At 45.4% G+C, this 20,820-nt stretch overlaps 1 protein-coding gene across 4 annotated transcripts in view; it reads right to left on the bottom strand.

Moving 5' to 3' along the window:
- Rbp6 (RNA-binding protein 6) overlaps positions 1-20,820 on the bottom strand; it is a 553,757-nt gene that overhangs the window by 14,214 nt on the left and 518,723 nt on the right. For 2 of the 4 annotated variants that reach the window (XM_084599398.1, XM_084599396.1), the window contains one exon: positions 18,778-18,825. The exons of the other annotated variants lie outside the window; for them this stretch is intronic. In XM_084599398.1, coding sequence (XP_084455524.1) covers positions 18,778-18,825 — 48 coding nt within the window. The remainder of the gene's footprint in view (positions 1-18,777; positions 18,826-20,820) is intronic. 4 annotated transcript variants of the gene reach the window in all.

Here is a 20,820-nt window from a genome sequence, read left to right on the forward strand (position 1 = left end):
AGACTTGGAATTTGTCAGCCTTTCGGCACGAGAAATCAAGAAGGCGTGTTCCACTTGCATTAGGACCTTTTTGCCTACACTAAGACGGAATTTGTCAGCCTTTCGGCACGAGAAATCAAGAAGGCATGTTCCAATTTTCCTACACTGCTTATGCATCTTCTGCTAGAAGATGCGGGTCAACCGATCCCCGAAAGCGCGCCTTCCACTCCGTAAAAACTTCCACCTCCGGCTCCCTACCTCCCTCCATCTCCGCCTGGCGGCAGTGATGGTGTTGTAGCCGGAGGTGTTTTTTGCCTGGAAAGCGGCGAGTGCACAAGCGCGATGGCGCGAGCGCGTATTTCGCGCCCAAATGGATTTCCGTTGCAAGCGCGGTCGGAGGAATCCATTCGTGCCTCATTCCCAGCGCCGAACAGGATTCCTCTCGGAACCTCCGCGCCGGCGCCGCGCGGTTTCCGGTCTCGGACGGGGCCCGGGCTTTTCGGCCGTTGTACATCGCCGCCGCCGGGTGCAGCGCTCAGCACGACCGGGGCGAGGCTAGCTGTCCGCCACATGCAGCCAGCGACGACAGCGTCATACAGCGCCAAGAAAGTAACGTCACGAATTGGATAATATGATTAGAGAAGCCCTACGAAGTTTGGTCGTTTGTCGCAGTGTGGCGCACTGGCATATAGGGGACGTCGGTTGGAACCACGCATGGTGCAATTAGCTGTTCTTTCTAACTGTCCACTAATCTTTAAAACCTGATGCGACAACATTCATCTCTCATCTGACGACCATGTGCATCTTTTTAACTCACCATATGAAACGAGACCATATTGAGCTAGAGACTGGTATTAGCGGTGCAGATAGCTGGGTGAATTTATAGGAACGAAATTCTATGCGGCGTTTGCTGTCCGAGTTGATTTCTGGATCTTTTAATCTTCCTTCTTGCTCGTTTCGTGGAACTGTTCGAAACAACGTACATGATGGCAAGCATTCTTATTAATTCCCGGAACGCGATAACGATTTAAAGTACGCAGACTGATTTATTCTCGCTCGCTCGCAGAGCAACGCAAAATCGTCGGCGATGACTGTCATTGCTGTGGCTGTTTAACACGCATTTTCGGCCTGGTTGGTTCAGCATGCGTCATTGCAGAGCCACGCAACCACAGAAAAGAGACGTTTGCCCACCTTTCTCCTGCGGCTGTTTGTTCACATACAATGCGAAAAAAACCTCGCTGTGAATGTCGCCCAGTGGATAAATGGTTTAGCAGCGCTATGCGCCATGTCCCGCTTGCAAATGCCAGGTATTGTGGGGGTCCGAGTATGAGCCCCACCGTTAGGCCACTAGCGATGCGGAAATGACGATAAAACAACGATCTAGAAATACCCACGAACAGGTCGCTTCAGTTTATCATTCGGTCAAAACTGCCTGGTGTTTACCGAAGAAACAAAACGGTCTACGGCTTGCAAGACAGTTTCCTGCACACATTATTCTCTGTAATTTTGTTGATGAATGTGTCAAGACCCCTTTAGGCATAATCTTCAATTTGGAGCCTTGTATCCACAGGTGCCCACGCACGCACAAATTTTTTTGGAACATTGAAATTACAGAAAAAAGTTGGGTTGCTCGACCGCCAAAGCATGCCACCACCAACTCAAGGGCGTTCTTTCCAGTCCCTTGCACATGGCCTACGCAACACGTCTCTCAATTACAGGATAATGTGCCCCGAGGGATGGAGGGAATTCAGCTTTTTCATGGTTTCCGTCTCCTGGAGACTTTTACGCTCATCTGTACGCATAGGTGCATGTACATAAAACTAAAATATACTGCTGGGCTTAGCTAGATTTTGCGTTTTTTAGGGAGAGGAGGGTGGCGGTAATCTGTATTCCCACCCTCCCTCCTATTCCCCGTCTCTCTCTCCCCTCCCTCCGCCGCCTCATTTCACGCGTTTTGCATACTACAAATAGTTACTGACCCTGTCAGTTTTCTATGTTACTTCTGTTCACCTACGTAGGCCTTTGTTCTTTTTTTCGCTCAATCAAATAAGCCGGAGGGGGGCGGGAAGGAGGGGTGTAGAATTGATGAATTCTAGCTGTGCACCACTGCAAAAGAAGGTATGAATACAGCGTCACCTAGAAGTAGCACATTCGGTAACGTTCCCAGAGTCCAGACTTGCCTGTGTACTGGCACACTGTCGTCAGTTTAGCTGGTAACTGCGTTAGCGTCGGTCGTTGGCGACTGCGTTGCCAGCCAATTACGGAGCACCAATTCATTTCTTCGGACGCGCCACTGAGTCTTTGGCGTAACCCAATAATCGTAAGAGGGGCTGCAAGCTTGGTGAGTGGAGATAAATCTTTGTGAACGGATTTCAGCGACTTTGTTGCAACGCCCACGCCTGACGCTAGTTGCACAACGTATGGGCTGAAAGCACTGTCATTTGTTTAAAAAATGCTAGTGCAGGCATAGCCAGCAAAAATACTGTTCGCATACATAAATCGGTCTAATATGCCTAGTCTAACACCATCGACAAAGGTTTTGTACCACATCGCGAGAAGCATTTCGAAACGAAGCTTCACGGTCAGTGATGTTAACGTGGTTAGGGGGAAGGGGGACGGAAGGATGTCTGAGGACAATATATTGCAACATTAGCGATGATTTAATTTGCTAATCCCTTAATGATTCAGCTCGCGAAGAAAGGAAATTTCTGAGGAGCTGAAAGTACGCCAGGAGAGCGCCGCCGTCTCAGTATTGATCACAAAATTGCGAAATAGCGAAGATCAACATGGATCGAGTCAGCGTCAGCGCGCCTTTCTGAAGGCACATTTGCGAACGCGTGAAGGCACGTTTGTCACGTGTCCGGGGCGTCCGTTATCCCAGAATGAGCGTCGTTTATTGATTTTCCCATCGCGTGAATTTAGCACCAGCGCAGGCTCGTGGTGGTACTTAGAATGTCCGTTCGTCGCTCAGGTGTAACAAAGGGTGTGCGAATATTCGAAATTTCCGAATATTCTAAACTTACCGAATACACTGAAAATGTTCGAATTCAACGCATTCTAACCCGCACTGCGCGCTTCACCGCAATTCTTGACCGCAATGATAGTGCAGTGAGCCTCCTCAACACGCGACGGGGCTGTTTTGTGAAGGAGGACCTTCCCTTTTGTGAAGAGGGCCTTCCCTACAGTGCGTGCAAAGCGAAGCAATTGACCAAACCGGGAAAAAATGTCATTCTTACTCTGGTTTAATCTGAAATGCAGACATCCATCGTACAATGTTAATCAGATAAAATTACTGTGATGCAAACGGCTTTTGGCAGTTTTTCATGCCCATTCGATAGTTCGAGCTTTCAGCTAAAACGGTCATTTTTTCTAGTCCCTTGAAGTCTGAATAAACCGTAGTTTACTCTGTCCGGCACCAATATGACAGCTCCACCTGGTTTCATCGAGGTCTTTCCTGTACAATAAACTGGTATACTGGTGTACAATAAACTGGTATACAGTAAACTGGTATACAGAATCATGTATAACCTTTATCGCGGATTTTTCAGTAGCGTATACACTTCTGTGCAATTCTAGTTTAGTTTTATTTGCGTATGCCATGTGAATTCTAAAATAAACAAGGCGAACAGTGTTTGTTATTTTTGTTTTACTTTTTTTTTCACTGATATTCTGGTCGATATTCAAAGGCGTTTTCCGCTCATATTCGTATTCGATTCGTGTTTGAAAATATTATTATTCGCACACCCCTAGTTGTAACGCAGCTGGCTTCGTCGCACTAATAGAATTTATGCAGAGAAGCCGCCGTAGCAGTGAGCATTGATTATTTGCATGTTACAAGCTGCATGGACCATCCCAAAAGGCTGAGCTTTTTTTCACGTATATACTTTGCAGCACACAATGACTATAGTGTCAGTCGCGTATAATGCCTTGTCTTGCCTCGTGGCTCATATTTTATAATCTCCCTAAGCTATCCCCTCTCCCTTCCTTTCTTCGCAGAGACTGTTGACTGCTAGCAGCTTGTTGGGAGACCACAGGGAGTCTTCCTAGGTAAGAAATTCATTCCAAAAGAGCGTAACACGAAAAAATAAGATAAAAAAGAAGCATCACTATTTAGTGGGCCAACAAATCACAAGAGCGTCGGTGCACTGCTCACTAAGGCCACAGCAAAATTGGCATGGTGAGTGCATGGTATGTGCGTGAGCAGGGACGCTAAGACTACCCAGTCCTTCACGCCTTCTTTTTGGAGAGCAGGACAGTCGCTAGGCCTAAGGAGCTAGGGTACTTGTGCGTCTATTCTCTAAGGGGACACGAAAGCTAGACTACGTTTCGAACCAACCTGCCTGTTGAACCCTTTAACCGAACGGCGTGTGCGTGAAGTGGATAAGCTCACACGCGGTCGGCACGCCGGCCGAAACCAAAGGAGAGCAACAGCGTCGGACGACTGGAAAATCAAGACAGGGAGAGAAGGTCAGGATAAGCAGACAAAAGGACAAAAATATGAACAAGTAATCGCTACTGCTACTGACAGGCGACGGAAATTGCAACTGCAGTTAACAAAAAAAAAAAAAAATGTGTGCACTTCTGAGCCGACTATAGGCACCTGAAAGTAAACTCTAGTATAAGCCACCAAATCCCAGCTTTTTTACATTTTTTAAATCACTAGAATCTTTTTTTCGGTTGCACCTGAACGTGACGTTTGTAGACAATTCCTAAACGCGGTGCTACACGACACGTATTTGACGAGGAATAACAACACTGACAAAAACTTTATTTGCGTTAAAGCTTCGCCAATAAGGGTGTCCCGATTGGCCGGTAAGAGTCGCCAACATACAGATTGATGGTCAGTAGTTAATCACGCTTACGTCTGAAAACATCATCCTGGGTTTTCCGAAAATATAGTTAGACGATTAAGGCGGGCTCAAAGGACGCTTTGCAGCGGAATAATGTAAGAGAAGTTGACATCTAGCATTACTCGACACAGCAGTCAAGTTTACTGGCTTTTTCGCCACGTGATGGATTTCAAGAAACTAGCAGTTTCTTTTTTGTAACTTGCAAAAGAGAAGTGAAGGTTCGATCTGAGAATCGCTTTATCTCAGCGATGTAAAATACGCGTCAGCGTAGACGCATTGGCTTATAGCCCTAACCCGTGAGATGGGAAACCGCGTTGTGGAAGCGATAATTTTGATCAATATTCTGCTTGTTCCGGCAAACAGGGCACTGAGCGATGGAAAACCTAGTCCTCAGTTTATTTGAAGGCGCCGGAGGAAGCTACTGGAGCTTTAGAAATGTCAAAAAAACCCTCTTTCTGCCAACAAAAAGGAGATTACATTTCTGTTTCTATAAATGCTCTTTGTACAAAGTTTGAAGGGTTTTGGAAGCCGCCACGTGGCTCAGTGGTTAGGTGCAGAGCCGCAGCCACCGCGTTTATATGAAGGCGCAACGCAAGAGGCATCCGTTTGCTGCACAATGTCGGTGCACCTTAAAGGTCGTCCGGTGGTCGAAATTACTCGATAGTCCTCCACTGCGACGTCTCTCATCGTTTGGGCCGCTTAGGGACTTTAAATCTCGGATACCGTACCATGCCGATGGTTTTGGAACAAAATTTAGGCGAGGCATCGAGGTGCCGCAGCCTCTGACGTGCATGGAAGGGGGGAAAGGGGAGGGGGGAATCGCCTAAACCTAAATAATATACGAAAAAAAAAAAAAAATCTCAGCCCGTTATATGTACGATTAGAGAAACCGAAGACAGAATACGGGCCCAGTTGATTATTTGAAAGACAGAGCATGCCTAGATAAGGAAATATGCGTGTAGTCATTTGATTTCTTCCTCATTGCTTTTATTTTCGTACTTTCCCTCTAAAAGCAGGCCATCCTCAACTAAACGTAGCAGATGAAGTCCACTAAGCCGCACTGTTACGTGGTGCTAGCTAGGAGCTGCACAAAGTTTATGATAACGAGCAAAACAAACAGCACCGAGCCAGAAATACGGGGGCAGATAGGGGTCATCATGTCTTCCTTATTGTCTTTTAACAATGCCAGTGCGCAGTGTTATGAACATTACGCATAGCGCTCATACAGGTTTGCATTTAAGAATGCGAAGTCGCAACATATTGCTATGAATATTGCACAATACAGTGATTAAATTTTAGGTACGCATCTTTTTCTTTTTTTCTTTTCTATGTAGGATAATAATGCAGCCACGTGAACAGAATAATATATATATATATATATATATATATATATATATATATATATATATATATATATATATATATTCAGACAGGATGTCACACAACTTTTGAATTTAACTCTGGCCCATTAGTAACAAGCAATCCATGTCTATATATATATATATATATATATATATATATATATATTTGTGTGCGTGATGATAAATTTTTTTTTCAGCTCAATTCTGAGTCTTTTGTTTTTAGGACTGTCCACAAGAAAGAAAAGTGTCATTTTCGGGCGGCCACTGCAAATATACCCTCACCACCAGTTGCCAATTTCAGCGAGATGCAAACATACAAAGCTAGGTGCCGGCCCTAAACGTTACAAAATAATGCTTCGCAGTGAATTTCAAAGACTGGCTATGATGCCCGCTATGCAGGATCAGGAGAAACGAAAAAAGAAATGAACAAGAAAGGCTGGGAGAAACACTGGAACACGCGGCTAAAGCGAGTTGCCGACCGGATGGAAGCGAAAATGAAACAAGGCGCAGAGTCGAAGCTCCCTTCCTGCGCCGCTGTGGGGTTTACACACTGTCAGCAGGGTCTGCGTGGCTCCGGGCGAGGAAGGAAGGAAGGTAGGCCGCGGGCAAATTGCTCTAAATCGCGCCTTCATTTATGCAGACATCACGCGCTCGCATTAACGCGCGGACGGGGATCGCTGCTCGAGAGCGAAGCACCTCCACGCTGGAAACAGGGCGTCGCACGTTTCTCCTTTTGCGCGTTTGGCCGTTTTTCACCTGGCCGCGGCTCGTTAGCGAGTGCCTGCCTGTGCGGTGGAATGGGGCGCAGGCTTGTGCCGCGGTTATTTACACGCGCGCTCCGATGCTAGACCGCAACAGCGCAGTTTATCTAACTCTATCCCTGACACCCGGTATGAACAAGAACGTGCGTTTTGATTTTTATCGTCCCCTTTATGCGGCCTCGTTCATAGCCTGCGCTTTCGCGACGACGCAAGGAGAGCACTTTTTCTTTTGTCTCGCGGACAGCGTCAAGTCCGGGCTCTTTATACGCAGCGTCGACAAACATTCGATCGCGCTACGACGGGGAAAACTCTTGACGCCCGACTGCGTGGCTTCACACGAGGGCTTCTCTGATATATTCAGCCACCGTTGCGGTCTATTCGTGACGAAGAAAAATCGTCACTCAACCGGCGCACGTGGAAGCTCTTTCATGCATTGACTATTAATCATTCGCGCAACGTGAGGTGCGTGTGGCCATTAAATTTCAAGTGCGAATAAACGGCCCATTTCAATCACTCATCTTATTCAATGATGCACGAAAGAAAGTTTCGCTGGCGTGATCGCTTTGCCCGCTTTAATTCAAAATGTGACTATCAACGCTCTGGAACTTCACCCGGGTGGTCCTGAGAGAGAAAAAAAGAAGGAAATAAATAGCTCGCCGCCAGTGGATTTTAAAAGTGGGTCAAGGAAAAGAGACTAGCTTCGCTGGCCACTGCTAAGCTGCCTGTCTGCGTCGTCGTCTTCGTAAAGCGCGCTTAGAGTCCTCGCTTGAACAGTCACTTCACTGTCATTGTGCTTTACTACCGTTGTTAGTGACGGCGACGGTGCTGCGAGAGAACTGTGAAGAGAGTTAAACGAAAAACAAAAAACAAAACAACAGCTAAACGTGGGGGAGCAAAACTAAACGCAGCATAACTTAGCTAAATGAGTGCTAAACATTGCTTCCACATGCGCAAGCTAAACCGCCGCTTAAACCTTTCCCACAGACGCTACTAAAAAACATCTTTTATGTGACGCTTGCGTGTGCTGGCTTGGAAATATTTTAGTTAATAAAATATGGCTATGTTAAAAAGTGGTTCATACAAGACGTGTACGAAAAGCCGCACTTGTATATAACCGCACATACAAATAGAATGCTATTCAGTCCATCATTGGACATCTTTTATTGCGAAAGCAATACTACTTTCATTTTCAAGCCTTTGCGGTGCGACGGCGGTGCACATGAAATGACCTTTCGCATGACCTCTGTGTGACGTCACGCCTCAAAGCTGGGCGACCAACTCGCGCCGTCCGTGAGAGACGGCGGTGCGCATGAACGGCGGCCTAACTCCCGCTCTCTCCGCCAGGGGCGCCACAGGTGTTGTGACGTTATACAGCTGTATGACAGTAGCATTGACAATGGCGGTGCATTTAGTTGACAATAATGATGAGAGGAAACGTAATGCACCGTATGCAGCACCAAAACTCCAGCTTTCGCATTTCTGCAGTGTAGATTCCACAGTGCTCTCAATTTTTCTTGTTGGAGTTACTAGAATGGAACAGGCGTCATTGGAGGCCTTCATGTCGCTAGCGACAGGCCAGGGTCAGCAACTCGTCCAAGCATCATTTCCGACAGTCACGTAAAGTATCAAGCGAAAACTATTCCTAACAGTTAGGATGAAATATTATCAACTGGAAAACCACAAAGCGGTGTATAAAAAAAAAAGTGTCACGTGCAGAAAGGAGTCTGGCCAGTAAAAAACAAAAGGTATCGGTGCACGAAGTGAGAGCGGTCTGGCATTGTTACTCACAGCTTTGTTTTGATGAGAGGCATACTGACTTGTGCTGTGACAAGCCAATGACGCTTAATTGTTTTGCTTCTAGAGCGTGCGAAGACATACAGACACATGCCTGGTGGCTTCCGTTACCAGGTGATTTACGACCTATGCGTTTCGTGGTATCACTTCGCTTCCCTTTAAGGCCACCACCAACGTCGTAAATTTTTTCGAGAACCTCCGCCATTTCAGAAAAGAGGAGGAGATCAATGAGCCGCTACTGTCTCCCTCTCTTCTGCTACCGTCCACGATATACCAACACAACACGCAGAGCCCCGTTATAGTTTTCAGTCCGAATACCCATAATTAAAGTCAAAACTTTAATGCCCCTCTGTGCCTTAATCAGGCTTACAACCACGGTTGCAAACGTCCGTGGTAGCACTTCAGACACGCCCGACTAAACTGCTTAATTCATTGTTCGACGAGTGCGCGTCGGTGCCGGCGCTTTGCGCTTGCCCTGCAGTAAACGTCGACATCTGTGATACCGTATGTAATAAATACGCTGAAGAGTAAATATTGCTTTTCTACAAATACTTTAATTTAGCTTCCTCAAAAGGTACGAGGGGTGCTTATCCCGTAAAAATTACAGAATGAATAACAGTATGTTAGTGATGATGAGCTATCGCTAAGATATTGACTGGACGGTGTTCTCCTTGAAATAGATAGTTTCTTGGCTCTTTGCTTCTGGTAGCGATGTTTACAGCGTCTTTCAGTTGGTTACACTCACTGATAAGGAATGAGCTGACGTACGATAACAGCATGTGATTACTGTAATAGTACAGCTTAAAAAAAAAAGGCCGACTTTTTTTTTGTGGTCTGATATCGCTAGTCATTATAGGAACTCTGCGGCCATTTCAGACTTTTAAAGAGGGAATGCGATAGCATTCGAGTTCTCAGCTCCATTTATGTGTACGTTAGTGTCAGCTGCGTTGTTGAATTCGTAAGCGCATCCCTCGGCATACAGTGGTGGCCACGGGGCCTCTGTCACATCACTGTTTCGACCAATAAGAGCATTTCGCCTCTGACGGCAGCTGGTTTTTGGTGTAACGAGAAGGTAGGGCCCCATTGTTCGGGTGGACCTATTTCTGAATTTGTTTTCAGGGGGCGACGCCCTGCGATTGGTCCTCCATGGTCACGTGCCCACTATGACGTCACTATCTCGACCAATCGGGGAATCTGGGGCCATTTTGAATTTGACTCCTGTGGGTGGTGCTCTACGATTGCTCCTTTGTGATTACGTGATTTCCATAACGTCATTACTGTCTCGACCAATCAGAGAATTGCGTATCTAACGCCGGCGGGTTTTTGTTGTGAAGTCAACTCTAAAGCTATCGCATAAACGCGTTCAAACCGAATGAACGCGAAAAAAATGGCAACACTATAGTTATAGACCAATGCCTAACGGAGTCGTCAGCAGTTCGCTCCTCTCCTAAACTAGGCGGTGCGCAGACAAATTCAAGATGCCGTGCTTATCTCTTCTGTTTATTTCTAACCAGGAGTGAAATTTAAATTGGGCCACCTGACCGAAGCAACTGAAAATACCGAACTGCTTGTCCCCTGCTTATCCAAACTTTCATCTGGATCATTCGGTACAGCAGGATTCACAATAAAAGTTTAATAGGACATATAGAAGGACAGGAACATCAGATAATTATTATTTTTGTACAGCTCATGGCAGAGTGCATAGCGCAATTAACGTTACTTTCGCTCTCTTCTCTCGTTCTTGTTTAAGTCGAGCTTTCTGGTCATATTTTGCAACATTCAGCGCCAGTTTTAATATCCTTGCCACAAGCCATCTGCAAAACGCAGTACAAGACGGATGCTAACGAGAAGAACTCGGGAGCAGCGAGCAGCAGCAGCAGCAACTCACCTGCGTTTTCGTGGATGACCGCTGACGAGTCCTGCTGAATGGCGGCAGCCGAGCCAGCAGAGGACGGAGGGCTAGGGTTAGGCGCCGCGGCGGCGCAGAACTCGGGCGCGTAAAACGCTGCCACCTGGTGGTCGACGGAGGCGGCCGGAAAAGCGAATAACCCGAAGCTCGCGGCCGAGCCTGACATGAGAGCAGGGAGCACGCGATGGGGATTTAAGGACACGTCCTCCCGAACTAATTACTAGCGGTTGCAGAAACGACCGCCGCCTGCAACTCTAGGCCCATCTCGGCTCATCGCTCGGGATGCACAACAACCTAGGTTGCACAGCGCTCATAAAAAGCAGCGACACGATTGCCTTTGCCTGTCCACGAATTATCCGCCTTATTATTGGCAAACGCACTCGCATTGATTACCCCAAGCGCGTAATATAGGAAAACACAAGTGTTAATCCGACCATGATAAGCTGTTGAAAGTTATAGTCTCTACTAGTCCGCACAGTGTTATTGAAGCTGAGTACAAATATTTTTACTTTGATCGCACAGTTTTCCTTCTTCCGCCACCCCTTTGATTTTAGCGCTAAAATCAGCGAGTAGAAGCCGAGAATGAAAATAACAGAATACGTAAGGAATAAGAGAATTGGTCTTTTGTAACCATAATTTCTCTTTAGTTGGCTCAGTTGACTCTTCGCCGCCTGATCAGCCTACATTGACTGTCACTGTGGAGTCTCTTTACGCTCCCTTTTGCGATTATCTACTTGCGACGGCAGTTTCTAAGTTCAACGTTTGGCCACTTAAAGCCTGGAGGTATCCCGGCAATTCGAGCTGAGACGTGAGAAGCAGGCGGCGGCTCGATCGTGGAAGGGCGCCCACGGCATGGGTTAGCGGCAGCTGCCGATGTTCGCCGGGCCTGCAAAGAGGCGAACTATTGGGCGGGATAAAATTCGCTAATGGTGGTTGCATTTCCTCGTCAGCGCTATGCCATTTTATTGAAGATTGAGATCCTAAATTACCAATTTAGAAAAAGCCCATACACTCCTCCTGGGCACACATGTAAATGCGCAGCGCATAGCTACAGCTACAGACCACGAACTAAGCCGTGAAAGGTAAATGACGGTAAGCCCTGGCTAAAGTTTAAACGAAGCAGTTTTTGACAGATAATATGCACTGTTCTAGGTCTGATTTGTTTGCTTCTTGACACGTGAACGTGAGAGTCACATCTGTGTCTGTTCCGTCAAAACAACCCGTCAAACAAATGTCCTGTGTGCGATGCTAACAAAAACAAAATAAAAACAAATATAAAAAAGAGGTGAATGTAGAGCCATGCAGTATAACTGCGAAAAAGCGCCGTAATAACTACACAGCCAGTGCGTTTGCCACAATGCTATGGGCGCAACAAAAGTGAAAACGAACGTGCTGCAAATGTCTTTAGAGCACCCCCTTTCTTTCTTACAGAGTCCTTCCCCTACGAAAGGCACTCGTTCGCCGAATATGCTTTATTGTTTCATGCTGCCCTGAGTGCATATTGCTCATGCGAAATTAGTAGGCTAGACGATTGAGGAGAAAAGCCTGACGCATGGTAAAATCGCAAGAATCTATATGCCCTTAAAACAGAGACTTTGCTACTGCAAACTGACGAGAACTGATTAAGTATTTTCAGGGAGAAAAACTACTGTTTATAACGCTGTTACATTTTAATACATGCAAATCGTCTTCGATTCAAGCTGACAAAATCCGCATTGCACATGATGCTAGGCGACCCAGCCAGTTCCATCCGAATAAGCAGCTGTTCATTTCATCCCAATTCAATTTTAATTCAATTTTAACTTTATTTACTATACATTAAAAAAAAATCTGAAATTACGTTAATCTTCCTCCCAAATGTGCAATGATTCAGAGTTGAAGGGTTAGGTACATTCTAAGGAAATATTCAAAGCAGCTGCATTATACATCCACCTTTGTTATACGAAGCTGACATTTCGCGAGATACTACTGCAATGGGCAGAACCAAACAAACAGACAAAACGGGCCTAAGACTTCTGTCAATGCGCCCATCCAACTGGCACTGATCTTTTTCCCCCCTCTGACCATTTTTTTTTTTCGGTCCGCAGAGCTCGATCTCGGCTGCGCGGCTCGCATAACAAATCCAAATCCAAATCCAGCGCTGCTGGCTTTTGGAGACTGAGAAATAGACTCAAACTTTCAAAGTTTCGAAGTGCAGGCGATATCACTAGAGCTTGAATTCAGGTCCTAGCGGCGAGCCCGGTAGCTTGCGGGAAAAAAAAGTAAGCGCATCTAGGAGGCTTTGCTGAACGCCCTTGCCGTACACGAGGTCGACCTTTTAGCAAACGCGCCTCTATCACGTTTACATCCAGCTAAACTCTGTTCCCAAGATAGCGCCGACTGAGAGGACCAAAAGATGTCAAGAAAGCAGCGATACGGTCATAGCAAAACGTTTTGGCTAAACGCTGTTTGTTACAGCCCTGCCGGTGAAAACAATGAACTATATGAGCAAGTTTTTCGAGATGGTTGATTCCCTAGGCGAGCGAGCGGGATAAGATACACCCCAGTAATTATATATTACGGCGACTGCACTAAATTTCAATGCGTAAGCATTCTTAGGTGACCCCAACAGCAAATCCGTCTGTCTGTAACGTAACGCACAGCACACCGCCTCAGTGTACTTACGTATCCTGTGCAATGTCAGTGCAAGTTGAAGGACCTCTGGTGGCCAAAATTAAAATACTAATTAGCAGATATAATTGTTGATAATAAGGAATAAAATTTATTAGGAAACGCTTGCTTAGTTATTACTTACAAATTATTCAGTTAACTATTCATTAACACTCATCGTCAGCACAAGATAATAAAGTATAGGCAAAACAAAGCAATTTAATTCAAAGCAAACCAGTCTTGCATCTCCTACACAAAACAATCGTGAAAATAACGAGGAGCCACAGTAAGAATGCTTACGCATACATTGACAATTCCTTCGAAATTTCTTTGCGATTTCTTTTTGTTGGCGTTTGTTCGCTTTGCCAGGTGCAGGAAATTCAAGTGGGCCGCAAAGATCTTCTTTCTTCGCTATGGCTAGCGGAAACACCCAATATGTTTGTGTGCTATGCCCTAAGACGCAGGAAAACCTTGCGAATGCAACCCCTGCTGCAGAAATATAAAACAAAAGAGAATAGAAAGAACAAAAGAAAGTTTCGTTGTTGTTACATCGTCGCTGCTTTAAGGTTTTCTTTTTTTTTTGATAGAAAGGGCAAGCAATGAAACGTTCGCGTAACCATAAATGACTGTCTTTCAGGGAGTGTCGGGAGGAAGAAAAGAAAAACGTTTTTATAAGTTGTCTCCCACATTTTGTAGGAACCTAGGATAGCCTCGGCGACTTTCACGATACGTGCTTTGGCGCGAGCGGGCAGGTGGGTGCGTGTGTGCGGACCAAGCTGCACAAAGGACTGCCTCCTGACGGCATAATTATCTTTACCCATCAAAACTGGGCTAAAAGGCCACGCGTTACCTGGAAAAGGATGCATCGCGTGTCTGACTCGCTCACCCTACATCTGCTGACGAGTGGGTAATTTAGAGGCGGATATCCAGGAACACGGGAATTCAGTTCATCGGCGATGGAACTGACGTAGCCACTCGACTGGACGAATCTAAGCCAGTTCGAGCTTCGACCACGTATTGCGGTGGTCCTTCGTGCAGCCGGCGGCAGCGGGTCAAAGGGCGCGTGGCTCCTCCGTGCTCTGCTGGCTTGGCATTTGGCTTTTTTCGCGAACGCGGCTTTGGCACGCGCTCGCGATCAACACAACGGCTCTCTCGCCGATAACAGAAAACGAAAAAAAAAAAAATAGAACAGTCAGAGAAAACAGCTAAAGCGAAGCCATCAAGCAGAAACAAACGAAACAAAGAAGTGATTGACAGAGAGATTGCCAACTCAGAAAATGGCCATAGCAAAGAAGCTGGGGCTGGGATTGAAATGGGGTAGGAAGGATGAAGGAAGGGGAGCCGCAGCAAGCGAGCAAAATGTGCGCGCTCAGCACCTTTGTTCAACCATCCCGGCTCCAGCAATCGTTCTGTACTTAACATTTCGAGAGCAATGCGCCTTGAACGCATCGGATGCAGGTAAACGGGACAAAGGCGTGTTTTATGAATTTTGTCTGGTTATATACGAGACGCAGCTCCCATAATTTCCTTGAACTTGAGGGCCCACATGTGAGAGCGGTGTTGAAGCAGTTTCATAAACTGAGAAGACTGAACAGTTATATTGTGCATTGCGGTGTGACAATCCTGCGGTGCCAGAACGACACAACAGCGAAATGCCCAGAAAAAAGTAAAAATAGTAATACTGATAACTGGGGTTGAACCAGCGTTTTCAAACGAATAGAGTTAGATAGTCACGATTAACTAGCGGCGGGTGGACACCGAAAGCAGGCATTCCTTACAGAAGTGGTACAGCCGTACTGCGCTAACAGAAGACCTAAGTCTGCATTACCTAAGTTAACGACACTAAATTAATTTCAAACCCGTATTAAGACAGGGTTTCGTTGAAAGCCCGTTAAGAAGCCACTGATCTCCTAATCGGAAATGTTATAAGATTGGTCACCAGTCAATATGCGTTTTGTAGAAATATGAGATGCATGAAACAAGCCCTCAGTGAAAATCTAAACTTAAGAAAAAGGCTGCTTTGTTAGCTTCCGTTAGCCCGTCTAAAGCAGGTCTAGCTGATAGTAGGCGACAACCACAGTATGAGGTCCAGAGGTTGTCGTGAAGCAGCTAGATAAATGCACTGATTATCAGTTTATAACTGTTTATCGCTAGAAATGACATCGTGTGGTATTTTATTTTCTATCGCCGTTTGCGGCGTACCTGCTAGTACTAGCTGCCAATATAAACAGTCGGTCATCATAAGTGCTATGAAGGGCATCTGATAGAGCATCTCGCAGACTTGTACCCAGCAGCGCATCGCATCTACTGGGTGCCCTATCGCGTGCAAATTTTTTAATAGCCAACGTACGAGACCATCCTACGGGTCCTAGCGGCCATTTAATGATCCCGCAAGTTGAAGCAGCCCACCCTGTGAACTTCATGTGAACACGTGACACGTGCCCAAGTAAGTCGATACGTTTGGAGAAAGTTTCCGCTCACAAAACGAGCAGCTAAGCACCTCACTTTCGAGCCCTCACAAGAGGGATGCACCCCAATATAAAACTGAAAATGTAACGCCTCATTAAAGGTTGAAAAGGAGTATAACGCTTCAGATTTTGTAAACAGAAGACCACCAAGAGACAGAATGAAGCCTTTTGCAAGCGTCGTACTTGAGGCAGCTCCGGAAATAATGCGCGCAGGGCGTGGACACTGACTGGGAGTAGTGGCTCTTAAGCCTTGTTGTTAAACCTAGCCGCCACGGAACTGCTAAGCGGGCTTTCAAAGCCGAGCTGACATGAACAGCGGGGTTGTGAGACAGTGACAACTTACAAAAGCGAAAGAGAGATAAAGAAATATACGTCACGTCAGAGAAACGAAGAGCTGCGGCTGGAACGACGCCGAAACGACAGCGCGTGGAACCGTAAATGAACATAAACACTTTACGAAAAGAGGGCGTTTAAGGGGTCGCGTGACAAGCCTGGCATGGAATAGCGAAACGAAGTGGATGCTCCAAAAATCTAGCCTCGTGCGCCGCACACACTGGGCAGGGTGGTTCTTGCGACGACGCGGTGTCCGTTTTCCTTCCGCGACGTTCAACGGCTCAAGCTGTACCAAACGACGACAGGACCGTCACCCAACAAAAGGGAGAAAAAGAAACCCAAACCGGAGCAACAAGAAAGAGGAAAACGCGCCTTCGCGCATGCTTTATACCGGCGCAATTAAACGGCCCCGGACGTCCCAGCCGGCCTCGCGAAGTCGACATGACTGGGCTGCTACAGAGACGACAGGGTTGTAAATTCAGGAAAGCGCGAAGAGAAGAAAAATAAACAAAAGGTGAAATAAATGAAACGACAGGGAATTGGGGGTACGTCGCAGGCTTTTCCGAAGGTCAAAGGGAGCAAACGGTCACACGAAACGAACAGAGCAAAAAGCAGTTTCTCGCGCGAAACGTTATTTTCTCGAACTCGGTTTTCTTACTCCCCTTTATTTGTCTCTGCACACTTCCCTGCAGTGTTTTTCGAGTTGGAGACTGACTGTCCCTGGCCTAACGCGAGCACAGTGACCAGGACGTAAGCGGAAAGGACAGAAACCAGACGCCTTACTGGAGCGTACCGGAGTGCCAAGAGCCGCAGGCAGGTAAGCCGAAAAAAGGCTAATAAAGATCGAAATAGCGCCGGACAGTACGGGACGCTACAAGACAATAGAGGAGCGGAAAAAAAGAAGAAAGAAAATATTGCGTGAGGGAAACAGGAAGCTATGAAGACTGTCAGCTTGAGTTGCATGGTAAGATAGAAGAAAAGAGGTAGAAAAGAAGCGAGTTAAAGAACCTTTTTCTTGCTAGGGAGCAACATGAACTTTCCTAGTGTTTACCACACAAGTCCCGCAGGCACTAGTTCAGAAATACGTTGAACACATTCGCCGCTAGCTGACACAGTTTTCACGATCGAACATATAAACAAGAAGGTTAGAGCAGAAGACAGGAAAGCCCTATTTGCGACACAAATGGGCTGAGATGTTCGCATAAGTGCGAGAAATAAAGGACTAATGTTTTGCAGGATGCATTCGACATGATAATTTAAAATTAATTATAACCCCGTGGCAAGACTTTCTTTTGCCTAACTGCCACTTCAATCAAATGAGGTACACTGATTTTCTTGCTCGCAATAAGAGTGTAGCATGCAAAAATAGTGCTTCAGTATCCTAATCTCACGGTCCGCACTGCTTGCTATCCTCACTATTATCGGAATACGAACGCGGTATTAGAGCTACGGGCCAACAAACTTCCCTTACAAACAAATCTCGGTCGCTTGCAATCTGCACATTTGCGCCTTTTCATTTTCAGGCACTTCATCTGTTCTTCCGTCCTCAAGGCAAGCTTAAGCTGAGCGACACGGCATGCTCTCCATATTTCATTAATGGTATCACTAAGCAGATCAAAGCTGAAGCTCAAGTGTACTTAGATGCCAATATTGAGACCAACATACTGACCGAGGTTTAGCACAGACCAACGCTTTGCTAAAAAAAAAAGGAAAAAACAGAGAGGGCATTCGCAGATTCCGGAGCCGACTGGTTACCTTTTATAGGAATCCACGTAAACAACAGTGCTTACATCAATATCATGACTTCACAGCGCGCCTACAATGTTGTCCCTTCGTGAAGAATTACCAGATATACCCTAGAAGAGACTGTGAAAGTACGAAAGGTAATTTCAAACGTGTTTAAAACGCCGCGAAACATGCGCGTGAGAGAATCAGAATTTGGTACTCCTATTATGTGAGAAATAAATACCGTAACAAGCGTATATTCAAATTTTATAAACTTTTTCATTAACAGTCTGCATAGTAAAAAAAAAAATAAAATTTCACGCTTCTCAGCAATTTTAATTAACTGCGGAGAAATTAAATAAGCTTCCTTCAATTTCCATCCACCAATAAGTGATATTTCCCTTCTTTGCAATGCAACAAATTTAAACTGAATATGCTCAGGTACTTGTGTGCATTCATTACCCAGCGCAGAGCGCGAGAGCCTAAAATAATAGCGAGATTTAGAATAGGGTGATCCTAGGGAGTTAGGAGAATAGTGGGGGCGCGAAAGGGGATGCGCAGAATGCTGAGCATTCATTCTGGCTTCCATTCTGGGCATGTGCGCACTCACAGCTCGCTATTTCCCTAACACCCTAGGGTCACCCTATTTTAAATCTCGCTAATGCGTTTCCAATCCCGAAGCAAACTTTGCGCCAGTAGCCTGAGTATGTGTGTCAGCGCTTGGGTCCCGCTAAGCGCGTTGCAGTTATTGCTGAAATCAGTAAATACAGAATCGAAGCCATAAAGATGACAGGAGGACTGGAAGACAGATGGGGCGGGTGCATTGGGTAGAGACGCCAAGCAGAAAAAGCGAAAGCCGCAGCCAGAACCAAAAGTTGACAGCAAAGCTAGAAATGCAAAATAAGTAACAAGCACAGCAACGAGAAAAATATAATAATGGCTACTCACTGTGGTCCTCTCCAGCGTCCGGGCATGCTGCTGCTGCCATCACCATGACTAGGGGTTTTGTTTATTTATAGGAATGTGTTTAAGTGATGTGTCGTGTTTTGTTCGAGTTGTGTGCACGCATGTCGTCATGGTTTGTTTGTGAGAGTTGTTTTATTAGGATGATATGTATATGAATTGTCAAAGTTCAGTTTCAGTCGAAAGAGTTTGAAGTGAGAACAAAAGGAGGGAAAGAAAAATAAAGAGAAATGTAAAAACAAGCGCAAGGAACACGGGATAATTATTGCAACAAAAAGGAGACAACTCCACTTGGATAAGATCGCTGCGCCAAGGCGATGACAGGAATAAAAGAAAATGCTCATAACTTCCACCCGGAAAAGTAATTTAGTGGCATTGTATATTTAAACAGAATGTTTAAATGCCATTAGCATTAATCAATGGAAAGTGAGCGACCTAACAAACTCATTAGGCTAGTTTGCCACGTGGAAAATGGTAAAATATTTCTACGAAGGGTTACTTACCGAAGCAATAGTTTTAGAATGCGCGTAGAGCAAACGCACAACAATTTTGCTTTTCGAAACGAGCAAGATATGCTTGCTTATTCCAGTTTTTTAAATATAAGTCTATTCCCAGAACCTCAAGGAAAATGAAAAGGGGCTTTGAATTACCACATTAATCTTACTGGAGAACTTATGGCCACAGCTAAGGAAGATGCATGTCGCCAAAAGAACAAAAAAAAAAAAAAAGTGCGGAAATGGTAGAAGTTTATTTCCGATACCACTACATCAAAATTTAGATAAAGAGGAAATAAACATCAAAATCATAAAACATAATTATCAGGCGTCCCATCTAGCTTGTGTCCAGTTAGATGACTGCCTCGCAAATTTCCTTGTAAAAACTGGTATAAAGATGCCCTGCTTGTATGACAGCCCTACTTTGCCATGTCTAAGAATGATTGGCCATTTGTAACAGGTATATAAATACCATTGCTTCTATTTTTTGTCAGGCACAATTATTTCACACATAATGCGAGGGCATATATACCATCAACTACGAAGTAAAACTGCAGTAATACGGAAAGTTGAGCTAGTTGGTACATGATTGCAAATTACAAGCGCTGCGACGGAGAACAACAACGAGAGAGTAATGACAAGGAAGCGCCTGTCCTTGTCATTACTCTCTCGTTGTTGTTCTCCGTCGCAGCGCTTGTAATTTGCAATGAAGTAAAACTGATAATTTTTGCCTGTGTTGTTGTTCAGATAATTAAATCTCACTGCCTTCCACTGTGAAATTTTGTTATGCCATTTCATTGCTTTTCCGGTTGGACAATAATTAATGCAACACAAAGAACAAGCTTTGCCTTATACAACATAAAATGAAAAGAAAAGCAACTAGCCATAACCCAAAGGCTGGCCTCTTGACCCCCCTTCTTTCCCTTCCCGATACACCACCATGAAGTATGATGTTATTATCATAAAAGTGGGACAGATGAAGCAAAATAAGCGTAAGTTCAGTTTCTGGGTTGCATTCCTGCTCATGTGCTCAAGGTCAGTAATGCATGCTTTAGTGCTTGCACCTTTTGGCACAGTTTAAGCTTAAATAAGGCAAAGCAAGGAAGGTAAATAATATGTAAGGAAAAATTGAGCTCATAGGAGCATTCCGGTAAGTTAAGCTTAAGAAAAAAAATCTCAGACTGCGAATACGTAAATGGAGCAGAAATTTGTCAGCATTAGCGGGCTAAAGTTGTGTGAAGGGACACCGAAGGGCAATATCAAAGTAAGAAAGACAGCCAGATTATTCACCGGAAACACTACCAACGTTTTCTTTTCTTTCTAGCTGTATAAAATGGTTGCGTTACTGAGAAAATTGTAAATTAAGGTCCCGAAAATCTGCCACATTCAAAGCGTCCAAGAAAAATTAACTACGCTGACGTCACTTCTAGGACGCGGCTGCAATCGAACTATCCGACCTATCAGATGAGCCCCTTGAAAAGACCTGACGCTTGGCGAGAGACCAGTCGGCTGGTCTCGTGACCAGTCGAGTCGC

This window comes from Amblyomma maculatum, chromosome 3 (genome assembly GCF_055883805.1).
Source record: "Amblyomma maculatum isolate TAMU_Amacu chromosome 3, ASM5588380v1, whole genome shotgun sequence".
Lineage (NCBI taxonomy): Eukaryota > Metazoa > Arthropoda > Arachnida > Ixodida > Ixodidae > Amblyomma > Amblyomma maculatum.